We start from the raw sequence: 14,814 nt of genomic DNA, 5'->3' as shown, positions 1-14,814 counted from the left end.
TTGCAAGCATAAATGAAAAATAATGTTCACATTTCTGCAATCCATATTGCATGTGATGCGGCAGACATTACTGGATTAAGTCTAACTTTGGCCAAAAACTGTCCTCATGTGAGGGATATTTCAAGCAGGCATTTCAGCAGTAGCCACTGGGAATGAAGGAGTTATGAAAAGCAAACGGAAAAAAAGGTTTGACCGCATTTTATTTCCTCACAGCTGCATCGAAAGGTGGGTTCGAGGGCAGCGTGCCAAATGCCCCCAGTGCAATGCACCTGCCAGGAGAGCGGACATCCGCCCCATCTTTGCTCAGAAGCTGATGGTGAGAGCCGTCCTGTTTCTTTGCCCGAGCTGTGCATTTTGTTGGTGCTGGGTGAAGGGTAGTTTCAGCGCTTTCAGGCACAATGTACACAATTGTGTACATTGAAAATTCATTTGTTTTTCTCGGGGAGGGTGCTTACTGCTAGCGATGGTCTGTTTTGTTTTAGATCAATTAATCATTGTTCATAATAAAATGGGGGTGGTTTTCATGTTTGCTAGCGAATGCAGTTATCAGTATTTCTCAGAATACCTAGATAGCGATGTGCTTTGACACACATGTGCTTCCATAATGCTATGTCAGTCATAATCTTTTTTTTATATTTTTCTAGCGTCATATGCATTTTTGAGAAAATATATGGGATATCCTGATCTCAAAAGTGCTCATTTGACAAATCCTAGTGTTCGGTGGTAAATTTTCTAATCATTACCACACTTTGCACAAAATTTTATATTTGCCTAGTGTTTTGCATTACAAACCTGTCTAATTGGCTTTCTTAAGGCTTGTGTGGACCATGTTCAGTTCCAATCTCCAGAAGACCAATCTTTCCCGTAACATAGGAACAGCTCTGGATCTCAGCCCGTGTGAAGCGGTCGGTTTTTTTTTTTTTTCTCCGCAGGCATTGGACACGGTTCAGCTGGATCAGGTGGTGAGTGAACTGAACATCGAACGGGAGAAGCGCAAGCGCTCCGAAGTCGACGCGGAGCTGATGCGGCAGAAGTACAAGGTGCTGCTCAACGACTACGAGAAGGTCAAGTCGGAGTATACCAGCCTTAAGAAAATTAGGTATGCTTCTCATTTGTCGGTGGTTTGTTCCTGTGTGTTGTGAATGTAGCTTTAGTCGTTGTTAAAGTAGCGGGCACTTGCTTCATAACTGACTCTTAACTTGCATGAGCGTGAAATGTGTTCACTGATATCTTCAAATTGAACCCTTTTCTTGCGGTATCACAGCACATGAGACTGATTATCAAGTAAGCAGTCATGTTTTTTTTTTTAAGTTTCTAAATTTTTTTCCACACTTTACTTAAACTGGAGTTTCTACAAAAATAAGTATCCACTGTGCTTCAGTCGAGCTCTTTTATAACGGCCAGGTTATAACAAACTGTCTCTTAGTATGAATGAAGTTAAAGTGGCCATCAAAATGCACACTAGGGCTGTGACATTGGGTCTTGGATAGAACAAGCATCCGCCGACATGGGACTGTTGCAGCGAACACACAGGTGCCACATATACGTGTCCTGGTGACGTGCCAAAGGGATGCTGTCCTCTATGGCCTTCACTTCCCATGCAAAGAACATGAAAGCATGAAAAGGACACGGGTTATGTGAAGGCTCGGAAATGGCAAAAAAGTCTGCCGCATGTCCACGGCATTACATATGCTTTGGGACCGCTGCTTCCACAGCTTCCCTTCATAGAAAAGTGACCCCATGGAACGGAGAAAAAAGAAGGATGGGGGCGCTTTAAGCAGACTATGCTACCTGTCCTTATCTTGCTCAGACGCGTAACAAGAGTCCATATCACACACCTCGACCAGATCCAAATCTTCTGGCTGCAACACATCTTGTCCTGCATTTAGTGCCTATTGCACCTCATACACTGATTACTAACTTGTTAGAAGCAGGGTTCTCTCCAGAAATTCTTGAGATGTGGACATTAACGCCACAGGGAGGGACGCTGGAATGTTTTCATTTTGGATTGCGTGAGGAGAAAGGATTACGTGGAGAGAAAGACGCAAGTTCTCATTAAAACTCTGGATAAGTAGAGGAGAACCTGGATGTCATGTTTTTCAGGGGAAATTCAAAAATAAAAAGGAAATGTTAAAGGTGGGACATGTAATACCCAAACTCCTTGAACAGCGACGCTGCAACAGTTAAGCAGCAAGTATGTTTCAGTTGTAGTGCATGAAAAAACCTTAAATCGTTGTCTGCTGCTGTTCTTTCTTTATTTCCTGTGAGCACTACACCATTGAGAATTTGCAAGGCTTTGTGGCTCTTATGATTGTTCCGCATGCACACAATGTCATGCGACAACTCTTCATCTGCTGGAGCAGCTGTCAATAGAAAGAAGGCAGTGACAAGAATGGAGCGTTCGTGGAGCCTCAGAAGTTGCCGCATGCATCTGCTCCTGCACTTTTTTCATAGCAACTACTTTAATCCAACCTACTATACTCTACAAATTGTCTTTTAAATCATAGCAGTCAAGAAAAAGCAGATAACAAACAAAAGCCTTGGAACCAACCCCCTCAATAGTAGCTCATAGAGTGCTGTTTGTGCACTGGCTTTCGCAGCATTGTTTTGTTCTTGCAGCTTCAGTTGTGCATGCTTGCCTGACTGAGGCGATGGAATTGCACTAACAGGCGTTGCAACATAATTCACATAGTCCATACTCAAATAACAGGATTGTTATTGTCTCTTGTGTGCATTTTATTGGCCAGGAGCAAGGCCGAGCACTTATGTGGGGCCTCTATCCATTTTTCGATAGTTTGCTGAGTTTGTATAGAGGCCCACAACAGCATAGTATCCAGGAAAACTCACCATCCAAGAATGAAACACAGCAGGAGTTCTGCTGTAAAGCTGAGAGTACGCTGTAGCAAAGGAAGAGGAAATGCCGGAAAAGCAAGCACTGCAGTCGGTATCTTGCTGCTGCCTCGTGCCCGCGAGTTCATGAGCATCTTAACAAAAAAAAAAGGCATCCCAGTTTGCCCGCATAACATGGCAGCATTTAAACGTTTTCCTGTGTGCACCACAGCCGGCAGTGCAGCGGTGACGAAGTCGCCGCAGTTTCTACCAGCAGTAGGCGAGTCTCCTGAATAGGGCAGTTGTGCGCATTATGCATTGACGAATTTGGCTCTCTCTGGTCCCGCCGTGGCGTAACCAGGTGGCCAGCGGGGGATTGTAGACATGGGCAGTCAAGCGGACTGATTGAAGGTAAAACCTCTGCCACCAACGATGTGGGCATCCCTTCTTAGAGAAGCTGGACGAAGCATCGCTCAGCTGAACATGCTCGCGGGCCTGCTGTGCCAAATCTGCTTAGTTATACATGACTTATCTTTTGGAGGAGAAAAATGGGCAGATGAACTGCACAACTACCTTGTCCCTCTGTGGTTCGAACCTATCCCTCTTTGATGCATTTTCTGCTGCATTGCCTCTATGTGTGACTTGCCTTTTATAACTGGGCCCAAAATGACATTCAGTAAATCCTGTGTAGCAAAGAACATTTGCTGTGTACAACATCTCACATCTTCACTGCATGTAGTGTTGGCGCCTTCTTCCTACAATTTTACCGCTGGTCTCTCCTCAGCAATGACAACATTGCAACAAAAACAAAATTCTGTTTGAAGTAAAGGAGACTGACTTTGTGCATGACCTCATGACTGGATCACATTCGTGTTGCAATTAAAAGCAAACCTTAGTCGCTAGGCTCACACTAGGCCTAAAGGGCATGCTGGCTTCATCGTAAAGAGCCTCTGAATGAGATCCCACAGTATGCATACCTACGGATCCCGATAGGCCTGGTGAACTTTGGCCATATTTTTTTATTGCTTTGTAGCTGAGGCAGCAGTGCACAAAAATGGGGCATACAGAGCCAGAATTTCGCCAGACTAATTTTGGTTTATGTAGATCGGTGTAAAAAGCGCACTTGAGGCTGCCTCATATGAGTCTGATATATGTTTAGCCTGCTTACTGCTTACCTCAAACTTTGGGATGTAATTTAGGAATGGACCCAGCTGTATTACAGTAAAGGAGATAAGGGCTTGCTCCGGAGCAAAAAAGGCACATAGTAAAACTTAGTTTCTTCTTTAACCTTATCATTTCATTTTTAATTTTTTTTTTCAGGAAGTTATTTCATCAAAATAGGTAGTAGATCATGAGCAGCTTTTCCTTCACATCAGCGTGGTGGTAGTATTCACCCACTAATGCATTTTTCTGGGACTGCTATGGCAGTTTTCTTCTTGTCTCCTCTACCTTTCTTTGAACCTCCTATTCCTTGTTTCTCCTCTTTGAAAACTGATGGGTGCATGAGAACTGTCTTCTAGCAATAAAATTTTCAACTAAACATGGCTTGATGGCCATTTTAAGTAAAATTTGACTAAGGAGAATATTGCTTGCTTTCACAACTCTGCCAGGCTTGACACTGTGATCTCCAGTCATGGCGATAGCATCGCCAGCGGTAGCTCGTCTTCACAGCGGTCACCAGGCATCTTCACCTTGGACCGTGCCATCGACCTCGGCAGCGGTTCATCGTGTCGGAACCTGGCTGTCTCAGGAGTGCTCAATCAGCTGGTAGTGTCACAGAGCCGGACGGGCCTCTTCAACGGATATGGCCTTCGTAAGGTAAGGGAGTTGTCATTACAGGGTTGAGTGGTGTGCCTCCGATTGCCTGCCCAACAAAGATGTTTTAGCATAGTAGACCCCACACAGTAGACACCGTGACAACTGGATTGGATGGGGCGAGTGGAGATATGTACGGCGTGTCACAGGGTGATTGATGGACTGGACCTTGCCATCCGCCATCATCAAGAGGGAACACTAATGCTAATACATACTCTGTTTGTTTACTCTTAGTATCGATTATGGCTCTTTCTACCCTATGTTGACGTTTGTTTGTCAGCGAAAGACTCATTTATTGCTGAGGAAATTGGATTTGCCAATTTTTATTTCCTGCTGCCCGATTCAAACTCATGAGCTTAAGACCACAAAGAACTTCACAATCACTGACTGGCAGCAGATGGCAGTGCAGCCTGATCTCAGGGATCTGTGTGCAAAAAGTTATCTCGGCGTCACCACAGTTTACTTACAGAAGTGGCTGATGGTGGTGACACGTGTGTTTTATTTTTTGGTCTTTTCTGGCTTATGACATCTTCGTGCTCATTTTTACATGCATGTCAGGTGGTAAGGAATGGAAGCCAAGTCACACGTGGTTCCTCAGTACACTTTGAAAGCCCTTAGAGTTCCTCCAAGGCTGCAGAAATCAAACCCGTGGGTTGGAGGGGCAAACTTGGCACTGACGTCTTAGTTGCCTCATTGGCCCAGGTTTCATTGTTCGACCTCAAATCATCGGAGTACGTCCTGGTGCACAAGGGCGAAATCAAGGACATTGCGTTCCACCACCGGGATGCACTGGTGCTCTCCGCATCGCATGACAAGTCGGTCAAGCTCACAGCCATGATCAGCAACAGCGTCGTCCAAACGTGAGAGCAGCTGCAGTCTTTCAGCTTTTCTTGCAGCCAGTGGTATCCAGACTATTTAACTTTCCTGGCCACACATTGAAGGGAAAAGAGGTGCTCGTTATGACATACATGACGGAAGCCAACAGCCACCAAAAACCAAGGAGCAGTGGGGATGGTTTTTTCTTTTTCCAGTTTGTGGTGTTAATTGGAGATTAATAGTGTAAACATTAAATCATTTAAAGGTAATTGATAAGAAAGCATAAGAAAAAACAACCAGTTGTCGCCTTATTTTATGCCCCCCTTATTTTATGTACCACTTATTTTATGTTGGCTACGCATTGGACACACACACCTTACACACAACTTCTTACTGACAAAACAAGACAAACTTCTCTATGATATGTGTGGCGGTGAACTCACAGTTAGCCAAGTTTTAATTTCATGTATAATATTTGAACTAAGAAAAAATTGGCTGGGGTTCAACCCGGCTGAACCTTGTTTACGTTTACAGGGGAGAAGCTCAATTAAGCATGATCAGACACTATTTGCTGTGTTTAACGTTTCCTCGCTGTGTCCTTTGCCAGTGTGCCCTGTCGACGTTCTTGATCATATGAATGACCAGGTTCAATCAGTCGTCTACGATACACAGCTAAAGCACTGCTTTCAGCGCGTGACCCCTCCATGGTTATCTGCGAATGTCAAGCAACGCTTCACGCTTTTTATTATTTTATCAGATGAACAGTGAGTCCACGTGGTTCAGCGCAACTGTGCGGTGAGCGTTGAATCGCGTTGTTCAGTACGCTCCGCGCTGAGACGCGGTGAGTAGCATGGTATGACATCACAGCCACATCCCCTGTCCGCCGCTTGAAGGCCATTCTTTGGAGCGACATGATCTTGAGGTTTTGCATGGGGGTGTAGAGCGTCCGCTGTAAAAAATATCTCACAACATTTTACAATGAATGTGTCCTATTACACCCCAGGTTGCTTTTACGGGTTCAAGCACTTGTTCATTTGTCATGTATTTTTAAGTTTCTCTAGAAAGCCAGTGTTTTAAAAAAACTATGGGTATCAAAAGCTTCACCTTTAACAGAAAACGCTCTAATCCTGTGTTTGGCGCATCATAGCCTTAGTTGCTTTTGCGCCAAACTGTAGGGACGAAGCTAAGTCTTAATTTTTTTTTTGATCCTTTGGGAATTTGGTATTTGAATAGCTTAAATATTTTCCTGGTCCTGAGGGAGATTCAAAGCAACAAGCAATTACGGTAATCTGGTGATCACTTTTATTGGTCATCAAGGGCAAAGAAGTCTCCCATGACAGCCTTCACGAAAGGTGTTAGACATGTTCACTGAGAGTAAGACAGTTCCTGTGCTTCTTCTGTCCGCGTGACTAGTTCTTTGTTTTCATTGCACGTGCTTTTACGGTTTCCCTCCGCAGTTACCACCAGCCCGTGGAAGCCTGGAGTTGTGCCTGGGACAAGGACGACAGCAACTGCTTCTATGTTGGCCTCCGCAATGGCTCCGTGTTCAAGTACGACATGCGTGTGACGTCCGAGGCTGTCTGCAAGCTGCCCACCACGAATCGCTATGAGCCTGTGGTCGCCATGCAGCACATTCCAAAGGGGCCGTCCTGTGCAGAGGATAGGTGATGCAACTTTGCACTTGACAGGTTTCCAAGAATATGCAGTCACAGCACCAGTTCCGGGCCTGCTAGATGAGCAAATTTTGTGTCAGTTTGGACTTGTGTCCCCCAATTTTAGTGCTATAATTTGCAAGGAGTTGCTTGATGATATCACAGCCATACCCTTTGCAGTGGGTGGGCGCCTGATAGGGCAGTGTGAGTGCCTCCTGTGTAACATATGCGACATCAAGTGGGTTTAGTGAACCCACTTGCCACAGATAAGCTGCTGCGTAAACAGCGTCTGTCGCTGCATCTCACACACCCACGATTTCTCTCTCTCTAATGGCACTATTTGATAGCACATGGAATGAGGAGCATGCTAAAGCATTCTCTTATCCCCCAAAAAAAAAACAATCAATACAATATGCATGGCGCTCTTGCATCTCTACTCTTGGTGAAACACTTATTTTGTTCTTTCTCGTTTGAAATCACCCCACTAGTCATATTTATCACCCATCTAATGAGTCAAAATGTTCAATACTTGTGGATCATTCATTTTCGGCATACACAGCCACAAAAATGAATCTCCTGGTATTGAAGGGTGCACATTTAGTATCCATAAACTGCTGTGGCAGGTGCGTACCACAGTGCAGTCCACTTATAACGATACTAAGAAAACCGGAAAATTCGATCATTATAACCAATTATCGTTTATATGGACCAGAAAAAAAAAAGCAAAAAGAACACACCCATGTATTCCGCCATGCATGTAGCCACCGCCACCGGTGCTCCTGTCACAAGGGCGCACAGCATCTTGGGCGCTCTGCCAAGTTCGCCGAGCGAGCCACCCCCACCCCCTTTGGAGCTCTCGTCGAAAGATGAACACGCTGTGATGTTACTGGCGCAGAGCATCTTGTCATGCTGCCAAGGACTGCGCTGCATACAGTGCAAAACGGGGGAACGTGCAAGTAGAGCGAACGCTAAAAAAAACTAAAGTAAATTCTCAACCATCTCGAGCGGAAACTACGTTTGTGTGAGACTGCTTTGCGTAGCGGCGGCCAAGCAAACTCCTTCCTCCAGTGACTGTTACGATGATAGCGCTTGGTTCCCAAGGCTGTAGGCAACCCTCACTCACGGATTTCGCCACGCCGGTGCATTTGAGGAGTTTCTACATCATTCGCTTCAAAATATTTTATTTTTTATCGAACTTTCAAACAAATTTTTGGTGGTAGACACCGTCCGGGCAGCCAGTATCCTGTCATTGTATCCGTTATTTCGACGATAATTGTATCGCTGTATTGGTTTATTTTTACATATGAGCAATGGCAGTATCGATAAATCTAAAGAATTTGATTGTTATAAGCAATATATCGTTATATCTGGTATCGTTATAAGTAGATTACACTGTATTCCAAAAGAAATCTTATTGTGTTTGTTTGTTCATAGCCTAGCACAGTGGTGAAGTGAACATGATGTGGCTGAAGCTGTCGTCCTCGTGAAAAGTGCTGATTGCTTCGGTGTGTTGAGCTTGTGTGCAAGTTACTCGGTAGTTTTTCTTCCGCCATCTTGAGATTAATTAAGTGTTGCGATGCTTTTCTCCCCGTGTTTTTTTTATTATTATTGTTATTTTTCGTTAAAGGATGGACACGGCTCTTTTCAATGTTTTTTATTTCTAGATATATATATAGATGAAATTTTTTTAGCATTTGGGACAGGAGTTTTTCGGAAAGCCCGACGTGGCGAGATGACGACCAAAGCGAGGCAAGGGAGCCAGGGAAGAAGGAGAGAAATAATTTTGTGACCACTTTCACAAATTTCACTGTTGTATCTCTAGAGAATTGTTTTCTAACATATATTTTTCCTTTGAATCTTGTGAAAAGGCTGCAGAGTTCAGAAAATGGGGCAGAAGACTTGTTTAACATTCATTGCATTCCTATTGGTCTGCTACAGGTCAAGACATTTTTGGGGATCTCAAAGCCGCGTCCCCATTTGAGATCAGGCTTCTGTAAGGCTTTGGCTTCGACTGAATTTAGTGCTCAGCCGGTGAAACTTATTATGCGCACACCTTTGTTGCACTTTGAAGTGAATTTGCACCAGCCTGCCCAGCTAACCACACTTGTTCAAGGGACTTGAGGACGTCTCTATTAAATTTCTATTCTTAGTAAAAATTGATTCTTTGGCTCACTCTAGGTACCGTATTTACACTATTGTAAGTCGACTCTTTTTTTGAAATTTAAAATTCCGAAGTGGGGGGGGGGGGGGTCGACTTACAATCTTCTCACGACAGGAAATGAGAAACTTCGGTTCACTGTTGTGCTATCATGCATGGCAGATGGCACAAAGCTCCGACCATACATCGTCTATAAAAGAAAAACTATGCCAAAGGAAATGTTCCCGAAAGGTGTGATTCTGCGAATGAATGAAAAAGGCTTTATGACGGACGACTTAGTTATTGATTGGTACCGTCGGGTGTGGCTTTTGAGACCAGGGGCAGCCCTCAAAGATAGCAATCCAAACCTCCTCATGCTGGACTCATTTTGCGGCCAGCTTACCGCGAAAGTGAGGGCAGAGCTACGAAAAGAACATACAGATATGCTGGCAATTCCCGGCGGTGTGACGGGGCAGCTGTAGCCGCTAGACGCTGGCATTAACAAGCCATTCAAGGACTTGCTCCGGTATGAGTATAACGAGTGGCTGGCGCCAACGGGGTGCGTGAAGAGAGCCTCCCTGGCTGCTGTGTGTGGGTGGGTGATTTCCGCTTGGGCAGCCGTACCACGTCATGTCGTGGTGCGGTCATTTAGGAAGTGCGGGCTTTCCGTGGAGGACGATGTGCTGTGGGACCACAGAGGCGGCGGTGACTACGAGAGTAGTACCACTGAAGATGACTCAAGTGAGGATGAAGAGCCAATCTATGCAATAAATTTTCATTTTTGAGCACATCTACTGGTGTTTTTTTTTTTTTTTTCGGACATGCGATTTGAGGGGTCGACGTACATTTGTGTCAACTTTTTTCTTTTTTTTTCGGACATGCGATTTGGGGAGGTTGGCTTACTGTCGTGTAAATACGGTATGTTGATGTTTGTCTGGCAGCAAATGACAAATTTATTGCCAGAAAATCAGGCTTAAGATTTCCTGCTACTCACTTCAAACTAGTGACATTCATACCGAAAATGACTCCATGACCACGATTTAGAAATCAATGACAGCGTTGCCTTGCCTCGGAGATCCGCACTCAAAAATGTTTTAACATGTTGAAGTATGCTTGAAAAAAAAAAAAACAGCCAGGGGTGGCGACGCCCGTGGAAAATGAGTTCACTAAACTTGCACAATGTCACCACCTATGTTATAGAGAGGGCACCAACAGAAGGTGTCAGGCACCATCCAAATGGAGGTTCATAGTTTTGGCCACAGGTTCGCATCTAGATTCCACAGAACTCTGGTGTTCCTTGGAGTTTCTTTTCAGGGTTCCCCAAGCACCTAAATCTGTGCATGCCTCAACCAGCACCATTCCGTTACCCAATTTATTGTGGGGCTATTCACACTGTAATTTCTCATTTCAGCCTGTTTCGCTGTACAACCAGTCAATATTAATTGAATTTGGACACTTTTTGAGGTGCCATGTGTCCATGTGCTCTTTTTTGCATGCATGTCGGGCTGGAAGGGAAGGCAGCCAAAATACGCAGGGTTTCTCAGCTCCTCTTGAAAGCCATTGGGTTTCCTAAAGACATAGAACCCCTGATCATGGCCGTAACCGTAGTTTTGAGACGTTCAGTACTTAGTATTTAGTAACCTGTACTGATTAATTAGGAAATGAATCACATGCACCAAATTAACAAGCAAGAACAAAGCAAAAGTAAACGAGCGCTGTAAAATCAGTGGTAGATGTGCGCACTTTTAATATCTGGGCAAAATTTTAACTTAAGTACATAACGATGATTTATACTGAGATTATTCATTGCATCAACTTGAGCAAATCTGTTTGTTTTCCGCACTTTCTGTTAAAATACCTTGTCTGTCGGTTTTTCTTTTTGCCAACAGGTGCCCATCAGGCCTGCTTGTGTCGCAGTTCCAAATGTGCTCTTTCTTCGAGAAGCAGTTAGACAATGAGTTCAGAGTGCATCCCCTCCACCTGGAAGGTGAGTGTGCACTGGGAGCATTTAATGTTTGGGTGTGGTTTCTGCTCTGCAGCTTCGAGCTGCGCTGCCTGAAATGCACTTCCATCTCATTTCTATTTTCCCTTTCTCTGTCTTTCTCTTTGCAGGCAACTGCATTTCCATCAGCTATGAACACAACACGCGCCATCTGCTGATGAGTTGCCGGCCAACAGCCAGGACACCCTACATGACCCACTCGGTGAGAGGATGCTAGTGCTAGCGTGATAAGGACTACCGCTTATAGTGTCCATTCCACGCATTTAGCCATTGTGTGTATGTCTGTTTGTCTGAAGCTAGTTTTGTGGCAGGCTGCTCACCTGCCCACCGAGTGGTGGGCAACCTGCCCAGGTATATATATATATATTTATACCTGGGCATGTATTATACTTGGGTGGGCAGTGGTGGGCAGGTTAGCGCCTGCCCACCATGTCGGGCAGCAGCTCAATTAATCATGAAAGGCTGCTTGGGAAGAGCAATCTGGATCTCAGCCTAACGCAAGCAACCCAAGTCCCAGTGATGGCGCACCACTTGACCGCTGCACCACTGTGCCAGGAGTGGTAGGAAGAATCCCAGGGATTATGAATGTAGAGAATGACCAATTCCACAAATATGGACATTAACCCATTATCGCTATCCGAACAACTGCCATCTGTGAGCACTGGATGTGAACACCGGAACCAAAGTGAAAACCAAACAGCTAGCACACTTAATTCGCATTTGTCCTAGCTACACAAATTGACCATCACTTTTTTTTCATTGTGACAGCACTTAAAGACACATTTCCTGGTTCTGTGGCGTTGCCTCAAAAAAAATGGAGTGAGAGAGAAGAAGAGGGAGAAATCTGAGCAACGCTGCACCACCTAGCTGGCCAAGTTCCAAGTTGGATCCATGGCACCGTCTTGCACAGCAGAGCAAAGTATCATTAGTACAGACTGATGTTCCTTCGATTCTTGGCATCCTTGGTGCTGACTGGTGCTGAAAACAAGGAAACCCTGCTTACGTGCCGCAATAGCCAGGATGCAATAGTGAAGATCCCACAAAATGGCGTCGCAAGATGTCCCCTTATAGTAGTCTTTTCACCTTTTCTTTGATGACGGTGTAGCACTGTCAAAAAGCCCTGCATGACAGGAGAAAGGTAATGGCAGAGGTAAGGGTCACATCGCAAAAGTGAGGAGACCTTTACAACTTATCATGTTTTATTTTTGTATTGGTAAGTGCTTTATGTTGCATATGGGCAAGCAGCCATTGTGCTTTTTAACAGTTATAGATAAGTTGCAGGTAGTTATGTAGGACAGTTTGCTCCTAAGTTTTGCGCACAAATTTTGATCACTGTGTGGGCACACTTGCCAGAAGTATGGGTCAGTTTGATTGTTACTAGCCACCAAAGAAATCGCACGCTACTCAACTTGCAGTCACTGACGCTTGTAGGGATTGGACAAGAAAACAAACGTTGTTTGGACTGATTTTTTTAGAGTTGCATGGTTCTCAATGGTGGCCCTTGTGTTGACAGCTCCCACGGCAAGTAGTATATGTCTGTTCTGCTTGGTATTGTTTACTACAGCTTGCCTGTCTGTGTTCAAGTTTCATTTGGTTTGGTTTATGGGGTTGAAGTTCCCAAAGCAGCTCAGGCTGTGAAGGACACTGTAGTGGAAAGAAGGCTCCAGATAATTTCGACCACCTGGGGTTCTTAACGTGCGCTGACACTGCACGGTACATAGGCCTCTAGCATTTCGCCTCCATCGAAGTGCAACTACCATAGCGATCAAACCTGAGTCTTTTGGTTCAGCAGCCGAGCACCATAACCACTGAGCCGCTGCGGCGGCTGTATTCAAGTTTCAGCGAAGTCAGTAAAAGTGCCAAAGTCAAGCAAAAACATGTTAAATACTGTATTTACTTGCTTAATGAACCCACTATTTTTCCAGAAACATTGACATCAATTAAGAGAGAGGGTTCACTACGCAGGGAAAAAAGCTTTGACGGATTTTTTGTGAGTCGAAATTTCATATACATTCATCCATCCATCCATCCATCATCAACAAAAGTATGCAGTCAACTGCGTTCATTACTCTGCTGTTTAGCATCGCTCACTTCGAAAGGTTTCTTTCTGTATCGCGGCGCAATCCGATCTTGTGATAGTCTACAGCACCAGCCTATCGCGGCGATATAAAGTGAGCATGCCGGACATCGGCCCTGTAACTCATGTGCGCGTTTCTTGCATGAGGTTAGAAAAAAACTTGCAGGGCGGTTAAGAGTGTGTAATGCGAATGCTTAAAGGGACACTGAGGAGAAATTGAAGTTGGCTTGTATCGATAGAATAACAGCTCGTGATCACAAAAACGCCACTCTTACTGAAAACAAAGCTCTTATAAGGTAGAAAATAGCAAGAACCAAAATACAGGTATCGCCGCCACAGGCCAGTCTTGCAAGTACACACGTGATGATGTCATAGGACTAGAGACGCCACCTTGGAGGAATTTTCCTTTCTACATGCAAGCCGCGAATCTCTGAGGCTGACAAAGGAAGGTTGCGCGGTTCAATATTGAAGTAAGTTTTGTTTTAAAACCGATAGTGCACTTTTATCACACAAGGAAGACAGACAAAAGACAACATGAGTGTCGGAAGAAAGAAAACCGATGCCTGGCTGCGCCACAGGCGGCCAGAGGAGTTTCGATTTGTTATGGCGCTTCGCGTCTTATGAGCTTTGCGTCCCCGTGGTTTTGTTTTTGACACGCCTCGATTTACAGGCGCCGAACAGCAGAGGAACTCCAAGTGCCGCTTCAAGTGCTAGTTAACCTTTGAAGGAGCCTGGTAAGGCTGGTCAGATGATCGCCACAGTCGATGAAAAACTATGATGGCATGATCGTCGGTGATCGTACAAGGCAGTTCGCAGTATAAAGAGCACTTGTGTCTTCGCACGCTCGCCCGGCGAAACATTCCCGGCTGTGCCAGTCAACTTCAAACTACTTAACGGAAATCGTTTATTAGGGACGGGAGACAAGGTACAAGGCAATTAAGAAAAATTGCTGATGGCCTAGCTCTGGTAGGCCAGGATATACGTAGCGAGAGCGCGGAGACTTCTGCATCGGTAGAGTGCATTCACTAGATGCTCCTTTATTCATGGTTACCCTTGAGCCGTTGTGGCGGAGTGGTAGTGTCTCCGCCTCTAATGCCAAAGGCTCTGGTTCGATTCCGAGCCTCAACACAGGTTTGTTTTATTCAGTGAGTGGACAGGGGGTTTCAGTAGCTCCCATAGATGCCGCCATAGGCGTTGGTTAGCGGTTAAGTGCAGGCTCTGTTAAGGCTAGTTTATAATCCGGTGTAACGCGCACGCGCGCTGCACGGTGATGTCACGTCGGCCAAAGCGAGACCCTCCAACTGTGCTTGACTGACCGCTGACGCGTTCGGCGGCTTCGGCGCACTCTGACCGCACTGGTGGAGGCTTAGTGCATGTCTCTATTTCGCGCCGAGCGCGTTAGCCGCTGGGCCAGCCGCCGCTGGCCCGGCCAGACTGATTCGGCTTCGCGGCAAGGTGCCCGTTGTGACGTCATTCAATAGCTTCG

The 14,814-nt window shown here is 45.3% G+C and overlaps 1 protein-coding gene across 1 annotated transcript in view; it reads left to right on the top strand.

The window, feature by feature from the left end:
• Nucleotides 1-14,814, top strand: part of LOC144110911 (E3 ubiquitin-protein ligase rfwd3.S-like) — a 44,603-nt gene that overhangs the window by 22,391 nt on the left and 7,398 nt on the right. The window contains exons 7-13 of the mRNA XM_077643976.1: nt 214-316; nt 933-1,099; nt 4,440-4,647; nt 5,347-5,504; nt 6,918-7,124; nt 11,139-11,236; nt 11,362-11,453. Of these exons, the coding sequence (XP_077500102.1) occupies nt 214-316; nt 933-1,099; nt 4,440-4,647; nt 5,347-5,504; nt 6,918-7,124; nt 11,139-11,236; nt 11,362-11,453 (1,033 nt within the window). The remainder of the gene's footprint in view (nt 1-213; nt 317-932; nt 1,100-4,439; nt 4,648-5,346; nt 5,505-6,917; nt 7,125-11,138; nt 11,237-11,361; nt 11,454-14,814) is intronic.

Source organism: Amblyomma americanum, chromosome 11 (genome assembly GCF_052857255.1).
Source record: "Amblyomma americanum isolate KBUSLIRL-KWMA chromosome 11, ASM5285725v1, whole genome shotgun sequence".
Lineage (NCBI taxonomy): Eukaryota > Metazoa > Arthropoda > Arachnida > Ixodida > Ixodidae > Amblyomma > Amblyomma americanum.
This window is presented reverse-complemented; position numbering and strand designations above follow the sequence as displayed.